The sequence below is a fragment of the Nicotiana attenuata genome, chromosome 3, assembly GCF_001879085.1.
Source record: "Nicotiana attenuata strain UT chromosome 3, NIATTr2, whole genome shotgun sequence".
NCBI classification, from domain to species: domain Eukaryota; kingdom Viridiplantae; phylum Streptophyta; class Magnoliopsida; order Solanales; family Solanaceae; genus Nicotiana; species Nicotiana attenuata.
Genome location: NC_031991.1, coordinates 55,107,246 through 55,132,429, shown reverse-complemented (window position 1 = coordinate 55,132,429; position 25,184 = coordinate 55,107,246). Strand labels below are relative to the sequence as shown.

Here is a 25,184-nt window from a genome sequence, read left to right as displayed (position 1 = left end):
AGAGTATAAACCTGCTATATACTTTCGTTTCATGTTCCACTCCTCGGGGAACGACATCCAATCAGCAGGAATCAGGTCGGAGGTCCTGACTCGGACAAACCGGCTCATCCACCCTCGGTCTTTGTCCTCGTCGATGCTACAGAAGAGAGATTTCAGGGATCGGCGTTGCAATTTTATCAAGCCACCACGATAAAGCCGAGGACTGTACAGTCTGATCATATGGTCGAGGGTAAAAGACATCCCCTTCGAAAATGAGGGGTAGATCTGACCAAGCGTCACTCGGTATCGTTGGCAAAACTCAAGGATAACTAGATCTATGGGACGCTGAGCCGGAATTGCAGGACCTAGCGTGAATGGGTAGGTATATACGCCCAAGTACCCCACTTTATATGTAGTGATGTCCTCCTCGGAGGAAGGAATCACTACTTCCTTTTTCTCCCACTTACAGTCTCCTCTTACTTGCGAAAGCTCGTCCTTGGTTATCAAACAAACGTACCGAGACATGGGCTCACATCGGCCTGGTGTCGACACAGGTTTTTCGATTTTAAAATTGGATGTTATTTCACACGGCGGGGGGATGCACTCCTCAATACGAGGAGGGACCACCGATTTGCCCTTGGTCGGTCGAGAAGATGAAGAAGCTTTTTCTTTTTGGGGAACCAGATTAGAGGTTTTAGCCATCGTGATACAGAAATTCAAGAAAATGGAGAATGTTGATAGGAAAATAGAAGAAAAGGAAGAATTCAGGGAAATTGAAAGAGCTAATGAGACTGTGAGAACAATATGAGAGTAAAGTTTGCAAAGGTGTGAAGTTTATCTATTTATAGGGGTCATATAACCGTACTTTGGAAGCCAAAAGGCCGACCGTCAGCCGGCTCGAATTAATGACTTTGGGAACCGCACAAGAAGTAACTTTTCAGTCACTTCAGCCGCTGATGTCGATTGGCATCACAAGGCGTCGAAGATTAATCCATTTTTTATCGACCTATTTTGAGTTCGAGCGAGTGCTAGCTCGGCTACTGAGCCCACGGGCTACCCAATTTTGAGAAAATTCTCACTCGGGGACTGTCTATGAAGCCTAAGGGCTAACTTTAATTCAAATTCGAAACCTTTCTCTCACTCAGCTCGAACTCAAAGCATCGGTGTCTCGAGCTCGCATCAAATCAACTTGGGCCTGGCTCAAGGGTTAACAAAACCTTAAGGGGTATTATATTGATCGACTGAAACCTAAGGGTATATTATGTTCTGAGTCCAGTGTTCGGGTCAATCACCAAAGTTATGCCATCGAATTTTTTTGCAGATGGAATGAAAATTCAACACGAGCCAAAAGTAAGACAAAGAGATCCTTTTATATTTACAAGAGATGGTTACAAAATATAACTACAATATCCGTGAAAGGTATTCACGCAGGAACAAAGAAACATGAAACAGAGGCCAACAACCTAATCTACTCTTAAGGCCGCATCCTCGAGAGCACCATCTTCGGGAACCTCCTCCCCGAGGACTCCATTTCTGATCTTTGAAAAATGTCTGTACGCCCGAAGAGATTTAGGGCAGAAAACCCTCGATGAATGTAACTATATTTCCAGCAACATGGATTGAGCATTCCGTTGAAGTTTTGGGACATAATCTGCTAAAAAGGGAGCATTAAAGGAAAAGACCAGAAGATGTAGGTTCACCTTCTATCACAAGAAAAATCAAAAGGGTTACAAGATGCACGAGCAACGATCCAAGAAATTTTATCCTGGGACATTGTTCCGGGGTGGGATGCAAAAGTTAGTAGATGATAGTGCCACCTCATTCCATGGAGAGCAAAAGGAATGAGGTGCTACACCAGGTTGAAGTTAAGAGAGATGAGCAGCAGTGAAAAGTTCACAAATTTTCTGATGCGAGAAGGATTCGGCGTCCTTCTCGCATTGTTTCGAATCAAAGCTTTGAAAAAGAGAACCTTGGCATAACTAGTAAAATTGCTGCCATGTGACCTTGTGTCCACAGATTCGAACCATGGAAATAGGCAATTAAAGAAGGAAGCAAAGAAGGGAAAAGATCAAAAGTAGATAAATATGAGAAAAGTACAGTTCTTTGTTTAACAGAATAGCCTCCTATTTATAGAAAGGCGGTGACGGATCAGGCCAACCAACACTGATACACATTTGATGTTTTGGGGAAGAGCACCGACGTGACATTTCCGGTCATTTCAAGCGCCTACGTCACGAGCGTGACATCATCATGAGAAGTTTGGGGAGGTCAAAGTGCAAATCATTTCTTATCGTCTTATTCTAAGAAACGCGGGGACTATCCGTATATGGTCAAAATCATATGCCCCCGATGTAGAAGCTCGAGGTTCCGCCCTAGGCTCGAGTTGGGGAGAGGTCATGTTCGAAACCGGCGAACCAGACTCAAGCTCGAAGACAAAGTGTAGTGCCCGGGGGCAGGAGTTCGAGGAACGCCGACATCAGGTGTGCTCGACCTCAAAATAGTACCGTTATGGATTTGTACCAGAGCGAGCTAGATTCCTGCTACGTCCCCAAAGTCATGGCGCAAATTACGGAATAAGATTGTACAATTATGTACTAGGCGGTTAGACAGCTGTATCAGGAATATTCCCTACTATAAATAGAAATATTCCTTATTTAGGGTTCCCCCATTATATAAGGGGGACCCCAATCATTTGTAAGACTATTTTTTTTTAGCAAAGAATATACTCTCTTCCTTTTTGCCTGCTGTTCATCAGAATTGTCCCTTAGCTTAATTGTTCTTACTTTGATTTTATTATTTCATTGTTCTTACTGCCCTAGGCCACCTCGAGGTCACCGTCTCGAGGTCACTGCTGCTAACTAACATTGGTTTGATTCACTTCTATCTTTCATTTCTGCTTCATATTTCTTGAGTATTAATTGGTATTGAACTAAATCACATATCTTTAAAACCACGATCAAGTTTAATTGTTACTCGTATTTTTCGAGGTAAACATAAGCTAAATAGAAATGAAACAAAATGATTTAGATTAAAAGAAAGTATAAATTATTCAAAATCCAACATTCTGAATGATTTTATCACCACCAATAAGATTTAAGAAAAATTAAGTTGTGATGGAACTTGGAAATTGATATTAGCCATTTATATTATCTCAACTCTCTATTTTGAAAAAGAACAAATTAAAATCGGATCGAAATCATTGAAATTACTTTCAAGTTTCCCCAAACGGGGCACGCCCCCTTATTTTCTTCTCCCCTCCTCTGCAAATTTTAATTTTACAATACATTTATGCATTCTTATGTGTATTTGCATAAAATAAAAAGAGAGAGGAGGAAGAAGAAGAAGAGGTGGAGAAAATTGAAGACTCAACCCTTAGATATTTCCATACACATTGACTTTAATCTTTTCAATCCTTCTCTTGCCCTGTACAAATATGTTTATTTATTACAGAAATACCTTTTATACATATGTCACAATTTCATTATCTCTGGAATAGAGTAACTTAGGATCAAAATCAATAAAAAAGAAGAAAAGAAAATTCCTATTTAGATTTAATGCATTTTCCAGCAATATACCTTGAAAATGTCACGTTCATCTCCTTAATTTTCTTTATCTTTCTGTTGTCTCCTTCTCTTTGTGATCCAAGAACTTCTGTTGCTAATATTTCTTGTAAACCTCGTACAAATGTGTCAATTAAAAGCGATTTATTCCCAAAATACATGGAAATCATGGGAACTCTCAATGATTTCATTTCTGAAAATAAGTCAGCAACATATTCCTTGAGCTCTACTTCACCTGATATATATGGATTAGCGAAATGCCATAACGATCTTTCTCAGGACGAATGCAAACTCTGTTTCGTCGAAGCTAAAGATAAGCTCAACACATGCATTCCTGCACCTGGTGGCTCTGTTTACTTAGACGGTTGTTTTCTCAGATATGAAAATTATGATTTTTTCGACGAGAGCGTGCAGAAGAATTCTTCTAGTTTTGTTTGTGGTGTTCCAACAGATATAACGAATGATCAGTATATGAAGAGGGATTTTGCAGCAAGAGTGGATCGTGCAATTGCGAATGTCACGAGCATGTCGATAGTAAATAAAGGATTTGGGGCAACGATTGTGAAAAGTGGGCTGCTTGCTGTTTATGCATTAGGCCAATGTTGGGATTCATTGGACGTGGAAATATGTACTAAGTGCCTGAATAATGCTGCAGATATGATAAGAAAATGTTTACCTGCTGCAGAGGGAAAAGCAATGAATGCTGGTTGCTATTTGAGATATTCTTCTAATAAATTCTTCGGTGATGGAGCACTAGTCCTCGCTGATAAAGGTAACAAAAAATTTTACAAAGCACACTCGGTTGAAAATTTTGTTAGATTGTTAAACATTGGTCGAGGGAATGAGTTGTTTGTCATTTTATGTGGTTTCGATAATCCTTACCTCATGAACTAGATTTTTGCGTTGAGATAGGCCTAGAGTCCATTTTATTAATATGGTATCAGAGTCAAGTTCATCTCTATTCTTGGTTTACTTGATGTTGGGGTTCATGTTATGTTGTCTATGGTCCAAATGTTCAGTCCTAGGGGGTGCTGGGGAGTGTTTATTTGTGTGACATTAGTTGAAGGAATGAGTTATTGGCTCGTTTTATAGTTTTGGGCAATGCTCACTTCATGAGCTAACTTTTTGGGTTGAGTGAGGACTAAGGTCCATTTTCTTAACAAATTCAATCACCATTTGGGTATTTCTAGCTTACTTTTGATCTCTTGTTCAATTTTTCTTTTCCAGGACCAACGAAGCGTAAGAATATATGGATAATTGCAGCGATTGTATTATTGACTATCTTGGGAATATTTGCTATTTTAGGAGCTTTTTTAGGCTATAGAAGATATTCTAAGGAGCAAGGAGGTATATTCGTTAATTTGCATTCTGTTCTATTCAAAATCTTCAGTCTCTATTAATTTCTGTTTGTTCATGTTCTGATGGATCATCTGGTTATTCGTGATATACATAGGTACAAAGAGGGTTCATAAGATTCCGCGGGCTCTTGAGACATCGAAACTAAATTTCAAGTACGAAATGTTAGAAAAAGCAACAGGCAGCTTTGATCCCTTAAACAAGTTAGGCCAAGGGGGATCAGGTTCAGTATATAAAGGGATTCTTCCTGATGGAAAAACTGTTGCTGTCAAAAGATTATTGTACAATACGCGCCAATGGGCAGAGGATTTCTTTAATGAGGTCAATTTGATCAGTGGTATTCAACACGAGAATGTTGTGAAACTCTTGGGTTGTAGCATAGAAGGACCAGAGAGTCTTCTGGTTTTTGATTTTGTATCTAACAAGAACCTTGATCAAGTGCTTTTTGGTAACAATTCTTGATTTTTAGCCTGATTAGTTATCTTATTTTACTTTTTTTGGAGCAGATACAATAATTTGATTGCTTTTTCTTGAAGATAAGAACAAGCGTCAATTTTTGAGCTGGACGGAGAGGTTTCAAATCATATTGGGAATAGCAGAAGGGCTTGCATATCTGCATGAAGGAAGCAAAGCAAAGATAATCCATAGAGATATTAAGAACAGTAATATTTTAGTTGATGAACAACTCATCCCAAAAATTGCTGATTTTGGACTTGCTCGACGTTTTGCTCCCCATAAAACTCATGTCAGCACTGGAGTTGCAGGAACCTTGTAAGTTATCAGTATTCAAATTAGTTTCAAGTTTCTGCATGAATACTTCGTTTCAAGAGAAATGTCATGTTTTTCCAAGGGAAAATTTGAATCCATTACTTCTTGTTCCTTATTTAATCGGCTGAAGATTGTTAAAGTGCTGATAATACAATTAATTCTGATGTAGGGGATATCTAGCTCCTGAGTATCTTCTTCAAGGATGTTTAACAGAGAAAGCAGATGTTTATTCCTTCGGTGTGGTGGCTATAGAGGTCGCATGTTGTAAAAAGAACAACGTCTTTGTGAGTGATTCCGGATCAGTTCTACAATCTGTAAGTCTCAAATCCATCCTCATTTCATCAGAGTGTTTAAAACATAATATAATAAATAAATAAAAGTCTGCTCTCTCTTATAGTTTAAGCTTTTAGACGAGTTGGTCACACAATTCGTGCTGTCCCCCTTTAATTGTTGCAATTGTTTGCCATTTACATGAGCAAAAGTTGTTGCCTCTTGTATTAGGTGTGGAGAAACTACAAGTTGAATAAGATTACTGAGTCCATCGACAACAGGCTGATGAGTGATTTTCAAGAACAGGAGGCATCACGCGTGCTTCAACTAGGGTTATTGTGTACACAAACCAGAAGATTTTCGCGACCATCTATGTCTCAAGTGGTAAGAATCCTAAGAGACAAAGAAACTGAAGTTCCGGTGCCTATGCAACCTCCGTTCCTAAACTCAAGTTTACTAGCTCCTCCAGATACAACAACTAGGTCTTCCGTAACTAAAGATAGTTTGTGCTCAGAATGGTATTCTACTGATGGAATGTCTATTCATTCTTCTGAGTTTGCTAGCCTATCTAGCTCTCAATCAAGTGATTTTTCGACGAGTGAAAGCAGTAGACTTCTGAAAATACCTTGAGATTTTGGTTGCCATTATTCATGGAATTACATTAGTCCTCTCCAGGGCAATGAATCAAGATCAACGATTTAGAATCAACCCCTATTTTGCGCGTATGTAAACATTCAGATCTGTGACTTGTAAATCACGTGTTGGTTTCATTGGTCTAACTGTAACTACAATTCAAGAGGATGAAATAGATTGAATCAATAGAGCTGTGTATGGGAATGTACATTGCCAGTACTGGAAAATGCAATTCAGTGTCTTGTCCTGATATAATGGTCTTAGTAGTTGATAGCTACTCAGAGGCAAAAGACCAGTATTGTCTTTCAACAAACAGAAAATACATGGTGTGATAGAGGCATAAAACATGCGTCTTGTCCTAATGGGTTCTAGTTTTATGCAACTTCATAAAAGAGCAATTTAAAGGGTGTTCCCTTTTTATATCAAAAGAGAATGTTTATATACTTTTAATATGCGAGCAATCTCATTCAAACTGATAAGAAAAGAGATCACTTTTAGTCAGCCAAACTATTTACATCCGATAGACGCATTAGTGTATAAAATTTGTTTTTTTTGTTGTATATAATTGTTTACCCGTAAAACGATACAGTTGAATTTATACGTTGTTTATAGACAAGTGAATTAATTCAATCCTGAAATAATCGATGAATTACATGAAAATGTAATACTTAGCCTTGAGATTGTGATAAAATAGCAGAAACAGTAATTCCGGGAGCAAGGCTTCCGGGCACAACAACAATAATATCAAAGAACAAGAAGATAAAATTATATTAAGCTTTGGATAGAGTGTAGCGTATGTTTGCCAGAAAAGACGTGTCCTTTACAATAATAGAGCTTACTATTTATAGTTGCACCTAGGGAACAAGGTCCTAGGATCAAGCCCCTCTTTAATGTCAATTATGAGGGCCATTGAAAAATGTGTAACGGTAGAGAGTGAATGCCATATTCCTTATGACGGGTCGTGTACTTAATGCTGTAGAATATCCCTTATTAAATGCTATCGGGTGGCAGGCATTTATTTCATCTTTATGAGTATCGTTCGCTCTGTAATAGATGGGATTGTTGCCTTCGGTTTAACCTATCTTCCGTCTTCGGCTTTATGTGTCACTTCATCATGCGATCATTTAATATGAACATATTTTAGCCTATACAGATAGTCCCCCTGCTTTCCGATGGCATAACTTTGTGTCACCAGGAAGTTGGTAGAAACATCTCCTTTGGCGGGAAATTCGTTGACCTCATCTGAAAAGTTTCTGAAGGTTAATTAGACGTATGTCTCTCCGCATTTAATGCCTCAAACACGCGTCATCCCACGATTTAGCATCACTTTTGCGGGTTATCGAGGTAATTATGGCCACGAGTTTAGCTGCCTATACCTTTACTTATACGCATCTACCTCATTCATTCACACTTCATAATACTCTAAATTCTCCCAAACTTCTTTACTCAACTCATACTTTGTCTTTAACCTTTCTTTAGCTTTCTTATTTGAGAGAAAACACCCTTCTTCTGATAAAAATGGCCTTCTCTTCTAGAAAACCTAGTTCTTCAAAGAACAAAGGTAAAGCTGATGATGATGCTCCCTCTACGATGAGTACCATCATCCCAAAGAATCTAATCACCACCAAAGATTTAGAAGAGAAGTATCCTTCTGCTCACCCTCGTACGTGGGTTGTTAGTGTATACCCTTCTTCTATCTGTCCTTCCAGTATCCCTGTTGTGAAGGAAGACTATCATTGTCAAGATTTGGACGTTATCGCTCCCGACCTGGCGGAGCGGATAACTTTACCCAAGAAGGGTTTTACATTTTATACATGTATCCCTTCACTTTGGGAGCGTTTTCTTTGAGTGGAGAGCTTGACTCCGTCATTGTAGAGTTTTGCCTCCGCTATCAGGTGTGCTTGGCTCAGGTAAGTCCTTCCGTGTGGAGGACAATCGCTTGTCTTCGGTGCCTATGCCAGAAAATGGGAGAAGATATATCTCTAGCTCGAGTAATGAACCTCTATTCCCCCAAAATCTTCCGCGGGGGAATGATAAGTTTCAGCAAGCGTGGCCACCATGCACTGCTATCCAATATGGATGATGACAACGACTGTGGGTGGATGGAACGGTTCATTTCAGTCGCCACCAGTGACATCATCCCGCCCATGGATCCATCCTTTCCGGAATTATGGAACCACACTCGTAAGCCTATCGTTTGTTTCTTCTTCTGTTAAAGATCATTCCACATTATTATTGACCCTTCTTCTTTTACCTATTTCAGTGACTCGATGGGTTCCACCTAGGGTTGAGGGCTTGGACCAATGGGTCCAGAAAATTTTGGACATAACTACACCCGAAACCCGCACGTGGAAGAATTTGTCCCTGAAATATGGGTGGAAGGACAAAAATCATGGTAAGTCGAACTCATCTTGTTTTTTACCTTTTCATATAAGGAAGTCGTTTGACTCTTCTCTCCTGTTAAATTCAGGTCTACACCAGGGCTCAGTTGTCATCCCTGAGGATGGCGTTTTGGCTAATCCTACTGATGCGGTGAGGCTGCTGCAGGAGGCTTTTGCACAGACAGGTGTCTTCGAGCCTACTTCTGGTGTAAGTGCCACTTCTCAGAGTCCCCGACCGGAGAACAAACAACCAAAAAAAAGATGTTCCTCCATGGCCGGGGGAAAGAATAAGAGGGCAAAGAATTCCGCTCCCGAGTCATCTCCGAAAGTTGTGGTGACGAGCCCCCCACCCGGGCCGACCATAGACACTGTGATGATTGACAATGATGGGGAAGCCAGCGAGGAAAGGTCTTCTCTACATAGAAGACGACGATCTTCCTCAACTCAACAGACTGCTCAATCTGTTGAGTTAGTTAAACCAACCGAGGATGATGCCTCGGCGCTCTAGGGGGAGTTTGAAATGGTGGAAAATACCAACTCCCATTTCTGAATCCCAGTCGTTGCGCCCGGTACCGTGAGGCTGAGTATCGGGTCCCTGCCATCTTTGGTTGACGAGCAACCAACACCCAGCGCTACGCTTGCCGCAGCCGCTTCTCATCCTTCAATGCCATCAGCTTCATCTCCTTCTTCACCAACTCTTCCACCGGCGACTACTACATCATCTCCACCGGCTGCATTTGTCCAAGAAGAGAATGTTCCTCTCCCCCAGTCCCCAATTCATGGGAACTTGGGGCAAAATTACGCCGCCCCCTCAGAATACCCGCAAAGGAGGCATTTCGTTCTCGGTTTCTAACGGATGCAATCTGTTGTCCCGTTTAGTGGAACTTGAAAACGAATGGGAAAAGATTCAAGATCTCTCGGGAGAGTGCTTGTTGAACAATACCATGCACAACGCCGCACCAGTATATTCTTCATTCCCTTCGTTATTTCTTCTATCTTTGATATAGTAGTATTTTGAGTTTGCCTTTTTTGTCTCGCAGGCCAATTTTCTTGCTTCACCGAGCGGCGTCCTTCATTGTTGAAAAAATATATGTTATAGAGGAACCGGAAGGCGATGATGCTTAAGGTAAAAATGATGAAGGCAAAGGCATTGAGCCAGCGGTGGATCTACCCACTTCTCCTAGGGGCGTGAATGTTTGTCTTCCTCCAGGTTTCGGAGATGCGGCAGCTTAGTTTTTCATTTCTTTTCCCTACTTTTGTACATGTGTCGTTTGGCACATTCGTTGTAAATAAAAAACTCCCTTTGCTCAAGTATTGCGTGAGTTTTCCTTTCTGCGTACTTTTGTTTAAACATTTATGCAAGTTTAATCTTTGCATGCTTTTTTGTTTAAGTGTTTTGCGGAAGTTTTACCATTTGTGTCTAATTATGCAAGGCTTTGGGTGTATTTTCCCCTGAAATCGTTTGGATTTCGGGCGCAGGTTCTTCCGAAATCAACCCTTTATCATGATGGTTTTCATAAGAGAGGGCCCTCTTATGTTTACGGCGCTCTTGAAGAGGACAACTCATGTTCATTACGACACTAGAATTTGAAGTACTTGTTTAACTTTCAAATGACAAAATCAATTCATCGTTCAGATAAGAAACAAGATAGAAATAAAAAGACTTTCCTTTATTCCTTCCATTTTCAAAAAGTACATAAGCATGTGTTGTGCCAAAGAGAAATTGTCATTTCTTGTGGCTAACTTGACAAATTGTTTTTACGGGGTTGGCCGCGCAGTCCCCCGGTCCCGATGATATAACTATGTTTCTAGATTTCGTATTCCGGTCGAAGCGGTGGCCATTGTTGAAGTATCCTCATATCATTCCCTCCCCCCCCCCCCCCCAAGTGTTCAAATACGAAGAATGCGAATTGGAATACTGGAAGTTTAACACCTTCGAGGATTCCACTAATCAATTGCTAGATAATATTCAGTTCGTTAACAAACTTCATTTTCCCTTAGGAATTTATGCTATCAAGCCAAAGACTATCTAACGATCCCCTAGTGGCTTGCACTTGTGAATGGTCGGGTAACCTTTGTTCGATAGCAAACTAAACTTCCCAGTGGGAACTTTGCTATCGAGCAAAAGATTATCTAACCGCTCAGGAGTGGTTCTTCGCTCGTGTGCCTTGTTATTAAAAGGTCTTATTGCTGCTGTAGAAACTTCCTTTGTAGTATGCTTTCCGTTATTGCCTCGTTAAAAACCTTTCCAAAAAAAACCTAATTGGGACAAAAACTGGACGAAGGGAAAAAGAGTGCAGCACATACTTTCAGTACAGGTGATGTTCATCACCAATAGTATCTCTTGATGTGTGCCACATTCCAATTGCTTGGCAAATTTCCCCATCTTGATTCTCCAACTCGTTTGATCCTTTCCCTATGACAGCCGAAAATCGGTAGGGGCCTTCCCATGTTGGACCTAGCTTCCCTGTATTGAGTTCTCGGGTGTTCTGAGTTAATTTCGTTAAAACCAAGTCTCCCACTTTGAAATATGGAGGTTGGCTCTTCGATTGTAATATCTTTCTATTCGATGCTTTTGAGCTGACATCCTTATGTGTGCCAAGTCCCTGCATTCGTCGAGCAGCTCCAAATTGACAAACATTGCTTCATTGTTTGCTTCTTAATTTTCTTGGAAGTATCTCAAAGTAGGCTCCCCTACTTCTATCGGGATCAGGGCCTCTGCTCCGTACACAAGGGAGAAAAGAGTCTCTCTTGTGCTCGATTTAGCCGTTGTTCGGTATGCCCATAGTACTCCAGGTAGTTCCTCGGGCCATTTGCCTTTTGCTGCTTCCAATCTCTTTTTGAGGTTTTGTATAATTACTTTGTTCATTGATTCCGCTTGACCATTTGCGCTCGGATGATAGGACGAAGATGTGATCCTTTTGATTTTCAAGTCTTCCAGGAACTTCATGACTTTCGCGCCTATAAATTGTGGCCCGTTGTCGCAGGCTTTCTCTTTTGATATCCAAATCTACAAATTATGTTCTCCCACAAGAAATTCACCACTTCACATTCACCGATCTTATGATAAGGACCTACTTCAACCCACTTAAAAATAGTTAGGTAAAATCAAAAGAAACCTTACCTTACCAAGGGCCGGTGGCAGTGATACGACGACATCCATTCGCCACTTCATGAACGACCATGAAGACAAAACTGAGTGTAATGGTTCTGCTGGTTGGTGTACCAACTGTGCGTAGCATTGACACTTATCACATTTTGAACAAAATCTTTGACGTCGTGTTCCATTTGGGGCCAATAGTAGCCTGCCCTTACCAATTTTAGTACTAAGGAATCTGCACCCGAATGATTTCCACAGATCCCTTCGTGGACTTCTTGCATAACGTAGTTAGCTTCGAGGATCCCAAATATAGTCCCAGCGGCCTTGGAAAGTTTTCTTGTACAATTGGCCTCCTTTGAAACTATACCATGCTGCTTTAGCGTGCAGCGTCCGGGATGCCTTGGGATCTTCAAGGAACTTTCCGCGCTCGAGGTAATAAATGATCTCATTCCTCCAATCCCAGACCAAATTAGTCGTGTTTACCTCGTAATAATTATCTGCGTCCAGAACTGAGTGCATAAGCAGTACGATTTTGTCGGAGTTTGACCCCTTCATTTCGTTTGATAGCCAAGGTTATCTAATGCGTCTGCTTTTGTATTTTCTTCCCTCGGGATATGCTTAATTGACCACTCCCGGAACCAAGAAAGCAGTGTCTGAACCTTCGCTACGTATTGTCGCATGTGCTTGTCTTCGGCTTCGAAGATCCCGTTGACCTTATTTACCACCATCTAGGAGTTGCATTTCATTTCTATGACCACAGAATCTAGTCCCCGGGCCAATACGATTCCTGCAATCAAAGCTTCATACTCCGCTTTATTGTTAGTCAGAGGAACCGTTCTTATGGCCTGCCTTAGGGTTCTCCCGAAGGCATGGTCAATACTATGCCAAGCCCGGACCCTTTTTACATTGGAAGCTCCGTCCGTATATAGGGTCCAAACTCGTGATGTCGATTTGGACACCATCACTACGTCTTTGGTAGCTAGATGTAACAATCCCGGACTGAAATCGGCCACAAATTCGGCCAAAACTTGTGATTTAATCGCAGTCCTAGGTTTATATTCTATGTCAAATTCACTCATTTGAAGGCCCACTTGGACAACCTTCCCAAAATTTCAGGTTTATGAAGGATATTTCGCAGGGGAAAGGTGGTCACCATAGTTGTTGGGTGACATCGAAAATAAGGCCTTAACTTCCAAGCAGCGACTACGAGGGCTAAGGCCAACTTCTCCAAATGTGGTAGCGAGTTTCTGCTCCCGTTAAAATTCTACTAACGTAATAAATTAGAGATTGCGTTCCCTTATCCTCACGGTCTAAAATGGTGCTTACCGCTACCTCCGAGAATGCTAAGTAGATTAATAATTATTTACCTTCCTCCGATATTGATAATAACGGAGGACTTCACAAGTACCTTTTCAAATTCCTCAAAGCCTGCTGACATTTCGGGGTACATTCAAAGTTGTTCTTCTTCTTGAGTAACGAAAAGAAACAATGGCATTTTTCTGAATACATGGAAATGAACCTGCTGAAAGCGACCAATCTCCCTGTGAGCCTTTGAACTTCTTTTACGCTTGATAGCTGGTCCGGTATGTCTTCGATGGCTTTGATTTTATCGGGGTTAACCTCAATTCCCCTTTGTGATACCAAGAATACCAGGAACTTACCGGAGCTGAACCCGAACGCACACTTCTCGGGGTTAAGCTTCATGTTATGCTTCCTTAGAATGTCAAAAATTTCTTGCAAGTGTTTAAGACGATCACCTACATTCAAAGACTTAACAAGCATATTGTCTGTCGCGCCCCCTTTTTCCTCCCTTTTTGACGGGGAAGTCCGAGTTTCGACATTCATGGGGGTAATAACTCATTTCCTTTTGGGAATTTGTGTTTTGAAGAGTCGCCACCTAACGGATTATGGTGCGTTAGGGCACCTAGAGTGATTGACTCTTAGATTGGTTTGCATTACCAGAGATCTAGGGTAAGGGCTCGAAATAACCTTGAGGGGAAGGTGTTAGGCACCCCTCTCGGTCCACAAAGGTGGGTCCCGGCCGAACTTATACTTACGAATTAGTCCTTTGAACAGTAGACAGTTTAAACACATATTTGCAAATAAAGGGTGGGGGGGCAGGTCTTGGGACATTATATGACTCAAATAAAAGAAAAGACTTGAACAAATTGCGTACATATAGAAAAGTAAAGTTTAAGCAAAGTAAATTTGGGAAGGAGGGGTCCTAGGTTGGTTAGCCTACAGGATCACCCCACGCAATGCCCGGTAAACACTCCTCAATGAGGGGTTACACGTAATATTAATGCGTAGTCATCATATCCCTTTTCAACCCAATTCCCTCCCCTTGGTCGTAGCCTAAAGCGTTATAGTAACCTTGACAATGTCCTATGCGTTCACTACCCGTCCCTTCCTTGTGGCCCTGGAGGTATTTTAGGGCCTCTATTCTTTGGATAGCTCTAGACTTTCCTAAGGTTTTAAAGGATAAAAATCTAGGCGTCAATCAAGAACAGTTAGGACTGCATTTAAAGAAACAAGTTATAGGCTCACAATTACCTCTTCAAACATAATAAGTAAGTGCACGTCTTCAAACAATATTCAAATACTTAAGAGAAAATCCTAGAACATGATATCTAGGCGAGCAGGGGTTATACAATATTGAATTAGGACAAAACGTGAGAGATCTTATTTAACTTGCCTACTGATTTAAACCTGTTAAATCTGGACAGCTTAAAGTAGCAAAACACAGTTTCAGAGTTGTAGAATTTAAAATCGCTCTATAGGCTTGCCTGAACGCAGAATAGTGATGTCCTAAGAGCATGATAACTACGTTGATGCAATACAATAGTGAACAGTTTTTAGACGGATATTTGAGATCCTATAGACATGCTTTCTAGCAGTGGTAAATTAAGGCGGTGTTTAAAACTCAATTAAAGAAGCGGACAATTGATTAAGCCAACTCAAAATGAACTAATTATGAATTTAACTGACTTGTTTAACTAAATTGATTTTAAGTTCTATAAGCAGGATTTCTGATTTTAATTTCTATAGGCATGGTATCTAATTGTTAAGAGCTGATGTTAGAACTTATAAGCATGATTTCTAGTGAGACGAATGCAAATACATGTAGTAGCAGAAATTGAACTCAATCTCTTTACACTCTATAGGCATGGTATCTACTTATGAAGTTGATTTGAACCCTATAGACATGGTTTCTATTATTGAATCCATTTAAAATCCTATAGACATGATTTCTAATATTGTGAAAGTAAAGCAAACATAGCAAGTGTATTAACACAATCCTATAGGCATGGTCTCTACTCAAATTACCCAACAGGTATAGCTACCCACCCCTTTTCACTAATCACCCCAAAGCTGTTTAAAAATAATTATTACAGTCCAGCTGAATAAATTACATAAACAATAAAGAAAAGAAGAAGTTAACTATAGGGAGCCAGAAGCAGGCCCAACTGACTTCCTCAAGCCTCCAGTAGCCTCAAATGCCAAGGTTCCATAGACGATATCATGTCTAGATGTGTCAAAGTTCCCTAAGGATCTCAAGGATCCCGGGCAGTGCTCACACCTAGACTTTTTCTCAAACAAGAACTGATTCAAGTGCAGTGTTGAGGCAGTAAACATGCCAGAGGGGTAGAACCTAATACTCTAGGAGTAATGTGGGAGTGCATAATGACTTTGAAAGAGTTTGGTAGACAGAGAAAAGGTCTTAGTAGCAGAAAGAACTTTTACGAAAGTCAGAACAGAGTTAAGAGTACGAATAGTTTAAGAGGACATTTAAAATAGTCAGAAAGCAGGTTAGAGAACATACAACTTCAGAACAAATCTCACATAAGGGGAAAGAGGTAGGGGGAACACCTAGCATACACCTCAGTGATGGCAATCAAATACATAGGTGGTAGTTACAAAGTAAAGTTGAGAACACATAGGTTTAAGACACAAACAGAATTACATTAGAACAAACTGTACCAGACAAACATTTCATGAAAGCATTCAAGATTTTAGAACAAGCAGGGTTTGGTCATGCTAAACAGTATGAAATCATAACCTTAAAACATGCTTTGTGATACAGTAATCTAGGCATACTGATTGCATCTAAGTAGAATAGCTTATAAAACTGGAAATCAAGATTGATAAACTGCAGGAACAAAGTAAACACATAGCTTGGAATGTGAATTTAATCAGAATATACCAGTTAAGGAGAGTATGCAGAATACAGAGTAAAGATAATGCCAGTAGTCAGCCTTGGCTTACAGCCGGCTGAACTAGTAGGAATTGTAAGGAACAGAAGAGAGTAGAGGGTTTTTTGAAAGTATAATAGTGTAGATGAACTAGAGTTCCTTTTCTTGTTGTTCGTCTTGAACTTGAAAGAAGAGAGGGTATATATAGGAATCAAAACTTAAAAAAACAACGTAATAAATCAATTAAGTAGTAAATCAGGGAAGTCACCCATAAATCAGCAAGATCTTCCCTTAATCAAGGGATAGTTCAATCAACAGTAAACGTGCCATTTATTTAAGGAAAAGAATAAAGTAAAGCTTTAGGTATAGCATAGGTAATTAAGGGTAGATGCATAAAGTTCTAATTAAGGAAATAATCAGTAAGAATCAAGTAATAGTGCAGACAAGGTAAGGGAAAATTAATTAAGGCAAGCAAATCAATCAAATCGAGTAGAAAGGTAAGAATCGAAAGTTTAAGGGAAAGTGTTCAAATCAACCCAAGAAATAAGGAATTCAGAATATTAAATGGCTCAATCAAAGAGAAAGTCATGAAAAGAGTCATGTTTAGCATATAAATAGGGTAGAACATGGATAGTCAGGAGTCGACATATAACTCTAGCAAAACAAAAGTTAAACAAAACAGTTTCAATGAGAAAGATACGGGTCTTGATGTGAACTGTCAAGATGAACACAAGCGCATAAAATCAGTGAAAGCTTAGACTAGGAAAGTCAGTGGAAGCATATTAAGGCAAGACAGTTACGAGAAATCACAAGAAATCAAAGCGAGAACCAGTCAGCCATGCTAATACTGAGAAACCAAACGAAGAACCCTAAAAATAAGGGCTTTCAGCATAGGCGAGTTAAGGTTGTAGTAGACTCATAGAATCAGTCAAAATATGCGAGAAACAGAAGTTTAAACACAAAAAATCATCCAACAAAGTTTAAAAAAATTTCCGAAAACACTAATTTTTAGAAAAAGATGAAAAACACTTGAAATCATATGATTCTTGTAAAGAATCTCAAGGCTATTGTAAAACACACAAGAAACAAACTCAAATCGTCCTAGATCTGTACAGATCTAGGAGGTTTAGAAACGAAATTAGTGTTTCGAAGAGAACCATATTGAGATGAAGAAACATGTCTAGAAACCCATAGATCATAGCAAATATAGAACGATTTCACTCGAAATCATATTGGAATGGCCAGGAACAGGCAGGAGATGAACCCTATATGCAAGTCAGCATGGCCCTGGTCCCTTGAGGGCCTTAGAGATGACAAGAATGACATGAGAGAGGCCACTGGAGGCCTGAGAGATGATGAGAGGCCACCAGAGATGGCCATAGATTGGGGGGGGGTCGGCATTTGGAGATTAGGGCTTAGGCTGAGAGTATTTGAGAGCAGAGAGGATTTTAGGGTGGCGGTATAAGGTGGGAAATGAATTAGGTTTTTTGGGGTATAGGGTAGTTTAATTAAGGGAAGGAGGAATGGTGGCCGTTGATCTTTGTGATCAACGGCCATGATTAAAGGGTGAGGGTACCAGATCGGGTATTTGGGGTGTGGGCCGGGTATTTCTAATTAGAAAATGGGGCTGGGTATTGGGATTGGATTGGGTTGAATTTAGGCTGAAATTGAAATAAAATAGGCTAAGTTTTAAATAGCCACTTTCAGTACTATATAATTTCTAAAAATGATAAAATGATTTCAGCCCATGATATGCAATAACATGATGTTAACAAGACAGGGCTCAGTCTTGCGAAATGGAGGGCAGAGCTTAGCCCGATCGAAAAGCAAATAAATAGTACTAGAAGTAGAGCAATATTTATGCGAAAAAGGGACAGTGCTTAATCCCATGCGAATGTGGAGGCAGGAATTAGTCTCATGCAGATGTGGAGGCAGGGATTAGCCTCATGCAAGTATGGAGGCAGGGATTAGCCTCATGCAGATACGGAGGCAAGGATTAGCCTCATGCAAATATGGAGGCAAGGATTTGCCTCATGCAAGTGGGGAGACGGGGATTAGCCTCATGCAAATAGTGAGTCAAGGATTAGCCTCATGCAAATAGGGAGGCAGGGATTAGCCTCATGTAAATATGGAGGCAAGGATTAGCCTCATGCAAGTAGGGAGGCAGGGATTAGCCTCATGCAAATATGGAGGCAAGGATTAGCCTCATGCAAATAGGGAGGCAGGGATTAGCCTCATGCAAATAGGGAGGCAGGGATTAGCCTCATGCAGGTATGAAGGCAAGGATTAGCCTCATGCAGGTGGGGGGTGTTGATACCCAAATTTTCCCTATATATTTTTTATATGCAAAATATCTTTAAAATAGCATATATACGCATATATAAGTATATCCAAGCATTTTACTATTTTTTCCCATAATTTTAAGGGTTTTAAAATGATTTATTTCCCTTTTCATCCATAAAAACCCAATGATTATTTCGAAATTATTATTCTTTGGTAAATTACTTATTGGAATTTTATATTTATATTAAAATATAGCTAGTATGATTTTTGCACATTTTTTTACAAATCTATTTAGTATTTTAAAAGCCAAATTGCGTATAATTGCAACATTAGCATATTTTAAGATTTAATTGCATTTATAATTATAAAATTGGCTCCAGTATTTATAATCTAATATTTATATATTATTAATTAATTTAGAACCTTTAATTGGTTTCCAGAAAATATTTTACTATTTTTTATAAAATAAATAAAGGAAAATGGCTATTTAGATGTTAGCCTGTTTTTATTCCAATTTTGGCCAGATTTTGGCACCCCATGATCCAACCCAATTTCAATTTCAAATTGCCCAGCCCAATTCCTAAAACTACCCGACCCACAGCCCATCTAAGCGACCCGCCCGCTCCCTTGTAAATCCCAGCCGTTGATCTAACAGATCAACGGCTCACGTCTCCCTTTCCTTTTTTATTTACCAANAAGGATTAGCCTCATGCAAATATGGAGGCAAGGATTAGCCTCATGCAAGTAGGGAGACAGGGATTAGCCTCATGCAAATAGGGAGGCAGGGATTAGCCTCACGCAAATAGGGAGGCAGGGATTAGCCTCAAGCAGATAGGGAGGCAAGTACTAGCCTCATGCAAGTGGGGAGGCAGGGATTAGACTCATGCAGATATGGAGGCAAGGATTAGCCTCATGCAGACGGGGAGGCAAGGATTAGCCTCATTCAGATATGGAGGCAAGGATTAGCCTCATGCAGACGGGGAGGCAAGGATTAGCCTCAAGTAGATATGGAGGCAAGGATTAGCCTCATGCAGACGGGGAGGCAAGGATTAGCCTTATGCAGATATGGAGGCAAGGATTAGCCTCATGCAAATAGGGAGGCAAGGATTAGCCTCATGCAGATATGGAGGCAAGGATTAGCCGTATGCAAATAGGGAGGCAAGGATTAGCCTCATGCAAATAGGGAGGCAAGGATTAGCCTCATGCAGAGGATAAGTAGTAAGTAAGAGTAGCATATGTCTTAGCTGGAGATGTATATTCGGTGTCCGATGACCTGATTGATAGTAATCTTGCTACGTGTATATACTTGCGGATGTTATCGTTACGTCAGATGTGCTTGCGTTCAAAGAAAAATTGTAAGTTCTATGAGGGGGAGGTTGGTTCGTGCTTCGTCCGCTGGCCTTGCTCTGCTCCGTTCCGAAAGCCCTTTCGAGTTCCCCTAGGTAACACTTGATTGTTATGGAAATAGAGTTTTTGAAAAATATGCACTTGTTGATAAAAATAGAGTTATTTTAGAATTATTAATACATTTAGATGAACTAGTGACTGTAACACATCTCAAAGGCATTGCAGCTCTCTTATGTCAGAACTTTGAAGGCCCTCCTCAAAATTCTACCCCAGTTTAGTAGATGATCCTTTCGGCTATTTGCGGATAATGGATCTTGCTGAACCTTCTTCGAAATTTTGAGAATCCTTCTCAAAATTTTGCCCCGGTTTTTTAACCAATTTCTGACTTTCCGGCATGCGATGGCGTCGGCTGGACTTGCTCCGGAATTTTGAGGGTCCTCCTCAAAATTCTGCCCCAATTTCTGATCATGGGGGAAATGGAAATTTTATTATGATATGACCGAACCCATAAGGCTACCTACGTATCCCCTCTTAAACGGGAATCAGTTCAAGCGTAGTTCAATTACATCAGATGAGGAAATGTAAATAATCTAAGCATAGTATCTCTTGACTGCGTCGGAATTGATTGGTTTTGGCTAGATTTCTCCATCCATTTCTGCAAGTATGAGTGCTCCTCGTATCAGCACCCTGTGCACCATGTACGGACCTTACCAGTTGGGAGAGAATTTCCCTTTGGCTTCATCTTGATGTGGGAAGATCTTTTTCAACATCAACTGCCCTGGTGTGAACTGTCTTGGTTTGACCCTTTTGTTGAAAGCTCTGGTCATTCTTTTCTGATAAAGTTGGTCGTGACATACTGCGTTCCTCCTCTTTCCATCGATGAGGGCCAATTGTTCATAGCGACTTCTTATCCACTCTGCATCGCTGAGTTCAGCTTCCTATATGACTCTTAAAGAAGGAATCTCTACCTCGGCTGGGATGACAGCCTTGGTACCATAAACCAGCATGTAGGGAGTCGCCCCGGTTGATGTGCGAACCGCGGTATCCCAATAAAGCAAAAGGTAGCTTCTCATGCCATTGTTTGTGGTTCTCTACCGTCTTCCTTAGTATCTTCTTATTTTATTGGCGGCTTCTACGGCTCCATTCATCTGAGGTCTGTAGGCTGTGGAATTCTTGTGCTTGATTTTGAAAGTTTCACACATAGCTTTCATTAGATCACTGTTGAGGTTGGCGGCATTATCAATAACAATAGACTCCGGAACTCCGAATCGGCAAACAATATGGTCTTTGACAAAGTCTGCGACGACTTTCTTGGTTACTACTTTGTAAGATGCAGCCTCTACACATTTCGTGAAGTAATCACTGGCTACCAGAATAAACCTGTGCCCGTTTGAAGAAGTGGGCTCAATCGGACCAATGACATCCATTCCCCAAGCGGCGAGTGAGCTTGTTGCGTTGAGCTCATTTGGCGGTACTTTATCATATCGGCATGCACTTGACATTAGTAGCATTTAAGTACATACTAGACACAATCGGTCTCCATGGTCATCCAAATGTAACCGGCCCTGAGTATCTTCTTAGCCAAGACGAAACCATTCATGTGCGGGCCACAGGTCCCAGCATGTACCTCCTCAAGTAGCTTAGAAGCTTCTTTTGCGTCGACACATCTTAGCAATCCTAAATCAGCAAGGCTTTCCATCTGTTTCTTCTTCAACATGAGATACGCCGGTTGATTATGGATCCTCACAGGAATGGGATCAATATAATTCTTGTCTGGATGCTGTATCATAGATGACAAGGTGGCCAATGCGTCGGCAAACTCATTCTGAATTCTAGGTATATGCCGAAACTCTATCTTGGTGAACCTCTTTCTCAATTCCTATACATGGTGCAGATATGGTAATATCTTGGAATTTTTGGTGGCCCACTCTCCTTGTACCTGGTGCACAAGCAAATCACTAGCAGCTTCTGAATGTTCATGTCGATTGCCATGTTGAGTCCTAATATGCAGGCTTCATACTCCGCCATGTTGTTAGTGCAGGGAAATTTGAGTTTAGCAGATACCGGATAATGTTGACCTATTTCTAATACCAAAATTGCCCAATGCCCACTCCTTTGAAATTTGCGGCTCCGTCGAAAAACATCATCCAACCATCATATGCTTCAGTAATGTCTTCTCCTACGAATGACACCTCTTCATCAGGAAAATACATTTTCAAGGGTATGTATTCTCCTCCCACCGGATTCTCAGCAAGATAATCCGCCAATGCTTGTCCTTTGACCGCCTTTTGAGTTAGGTAGACGATATCGTACTCACTCAACAGTATCTGCCATTTGGCCAATTTTCCGATCGTCATGGGTTTCTTAAATATATACTTCAAAGGGTCCATCCTGGATATGAGGTATGTGGTGAAGGCATAGAAGTAATGCCTCAACTTCTGGGCTGTCCAGGTCAAAGCACAGCAAGTACGTTCTAGTAGAGAGTACTGTGCTTCGTAAGGTGTGAACTTCTTACTCAAGTAGTTGCTCCCTTCTCCCTGTCTCGTCATGTTATCCCAGAAACACCCGAAGGCTCCATCCAATACAGATAGATAGAGCAGCAAAGGCCGTCCTGGCTCTGGCGGGACCAGGATCGGTGGCGTGGACAGGTACTCCTTGATTTTGTCAAAAACTTTCTGACAATCTTCGGTCTAGCTTGTCTCGGCATCTTTCCTCAGCATCTTGAAGATGGGTTCACATATGACTGTGGACTGTGCTATGAAGCGACTGATATAAATGAGATGCCCTGGGAAGCTCATCACGTCCTTTTTGCTCCTAGGCGGCGGTAGCTCCTCAATAGCCTTGACTTTTGACGGATCTAGCTCGATCCCTCGACGGCTGATAATAAACCCCAATAACTTTCCTGCGGGAACCCCGAATGCACATTTGGCGGGGTTCAGTTTCAAGTTGTACCTCCTTAGTCTGTTGAAGAACTTTCTCAAGTCTGCTATGTGGTCTGCGGCCCTCTTGGATTTGATGATGATGTCGTCCACGTATACCTCTATCTCCCTTTTTATCATATCATGGAAGATGGTTATCATGGCTCTCATGTAGGTAGCCCCAGCATTCTTTAGACCAAATGGCATCATCTTGTAACAATACACCCCCCTATGGTATAATAAAGGTTGTTTTCTCCGCGTCCTCTTCATCCATCCAAATCTGGTGATAACCCGCGAAGCAATCTACAAAAGATTGGAGTTCATGCTTGGGCGCAATTATCGATCAGAATGTGTATGTTTGGCAGTGGAAAGTCGTCTTTGGGACTTGCTTTGTTTAAATTCCGATAGTCAACACATACTCTGACTTTCCCATCTTTCTTCGGAACTGGCACAATGTTGGCTAACCAGGTTGGGTACTCAACCACCCTGACAACTTTGGCTTTGATCTGCTTGGTAACTTGCTCCTTAATTTTTAGGCTCATGTCTGGTTTGAACTTTCTGAGTTTCTGCTTCACCGGCGGGCACATTGGATTGGTAGGTAACTTGTGAGCCACTATGGACGTGCTCAAACCTGTCATGTCATCGTATGACCATGCAAAAATGTCCTCATATTCTTTTAGGAAATGGATGTACTCTTCCTTCTCTGTTGGTGATAAGTGAATGCTGATGCGAGTCTCCCTCTCGGCATCCCCTAGGTTTACTGCTTCAGTTTCGTCCAGGTTGGACTTAGGCTTATTCTCAAAGTTTTCCACCTCTCTGACAACTTCCTCAGGTATCTTGTCTTCTTCATCCGAATCACTATCCTCATGTTGCGTTGCCTCATTACATGTCACAGTCACCGGTTCATCAGGAAAAGTAATAATAACGCTATAGAAAGAAAAGTGTAGAAAATAGTAATGAATAATAAAGAGCAAACACATTTGATTAAAATTAAACAACATCCAGGCTAATACGGCTCGGTGAATTGAGAATTTATTTTGAAACGAAACAAGTCTTTAAAAACAAAGTTACTGAAAATTTTAAATGCCTAAAATGGCTATAGAAATATAATCTGCCAAGCTACCCAGGGACTCGGCGGGCCCGGGATGGTGTTGCGGTCCAGTTCCTGAAAATGGATCCTCTCTCCACAATCTAAATGGTGAGGCCTTCTTCCTCCTCCTCCTCAATTATGACACTGCATCCCATGTCTTCGTCTTCCAAGAACAGATTCTTCGACCCAGCCAATGCTTCCTCTTCGGCGGTTCCCCATATTGTATTAGCTTGGTGAAAGGTTTGTTCAGACATGGCACTGGTTGTTCAAGAGGGTAGTATGGTCCGCACCGTAGAGGCGACCAATCATTGTACTCTTGCCACGTGTATTGATATTTGAGCCCAAAGGTAGTACCATGACCCTTCAACTGTTTCGACTTAGTGATACCTTGGAGATTCTTCCCAAGCCCCTTGCCGGGTTCATACCCAGACCATACTAGTATGCTTTCTATCTTACTGCTCCACCATTTGTCCTTCTCGACGGCGTTGACGCGTTCAATGTGATGATAGGTTTCCCCTCCTAGCCTTCTCCTATTTCCAATAACTCGGAGGGTTTGACTGGTGTAAATGAGGTTACTTCCATCTCCGTGAATGATCACCTCCTGAAGATTCCGTTCGAACTTTACGGCTTGATGTAGTGTGGAAGGCACGGCTCCAGCAGCATGGATCCATGGTCGGCCCAACAAAAGATCATATGAGGCAGGTATGTCGAGCACCTGAAACTCGACGTCGAACCAAGTTGGCCCCATTTGCAAGCAAAGGTTGATTTCCCCGATCGTGGCCCTTTGAGACCCATCGAAAGCTTTCAGATTCATGCTTCCTATCCGTATTTCATGAAATCCTTTGTCCAATCTTTTCAGAGTGTCCAGCGGGCAAATATCGAGGCTCGAACCTCCATCAACCAAAACCCTGGCGATGAAGTAGTCTTCACATCGCACTGTAATGTGCAGTGCCCTGTTGTGATTCAGACCCTCAGGTGGCAACTCATCCTCGTGGAAAGTGATCCTGTGGCTTTCTAACACCTGTCCTACCATATTAGACATCTCTCCGCTGGTGATGTTATTGGGCACATAGGCTTTGCTCAGCACTTTCATCAAAGCATTTTTGTGCGCCTTTGAATTTTGCAATAGTGACAAGATGGATATCTGAGCTAGGGTTTTGTTCAAGTGATCAATGACGGAATACTCCTTTGCTTGTACTTTCCTCCAAAGGTCGTCTGGCCCTGTTTCAATGACAGGCTGCTTGGCAGTGGCATCCTTACTTGGTCCTCCCAGGTGCTTAGGGGTATAGATTCTCCCGGTCCTGGT

The 25,184-nt window shown here is 41.2% G+C and overlaps 1 protein-coding gene across 1 annotated transcript; it reads left to right on the top strand.

The window, feature by feature from the left end:
• Positions 3,170–6,915, top strand: LOC109223796 (cysteine-rich receptor-like protein kinase 1). Its single transcript, XM_019388229.1, has 6 exons — positions 3,170–4,311; positions 4,767–4,886; positions 4,993–5,343; positions 5,432–5,666; positions 5,833–5,977; positions 6,165–6,915. The coding sequence occupies exons 1-6, from the start codon at positions 3,534–3,536 to the stop codon at positions 6,561–6,563; spliced, it is 2,028 nt and encodes a 675-aa protein (XP_019243774.1). The 5' UTR covers positions 3,170–3,533; the 3' UTR covers positions 6,564–6,915.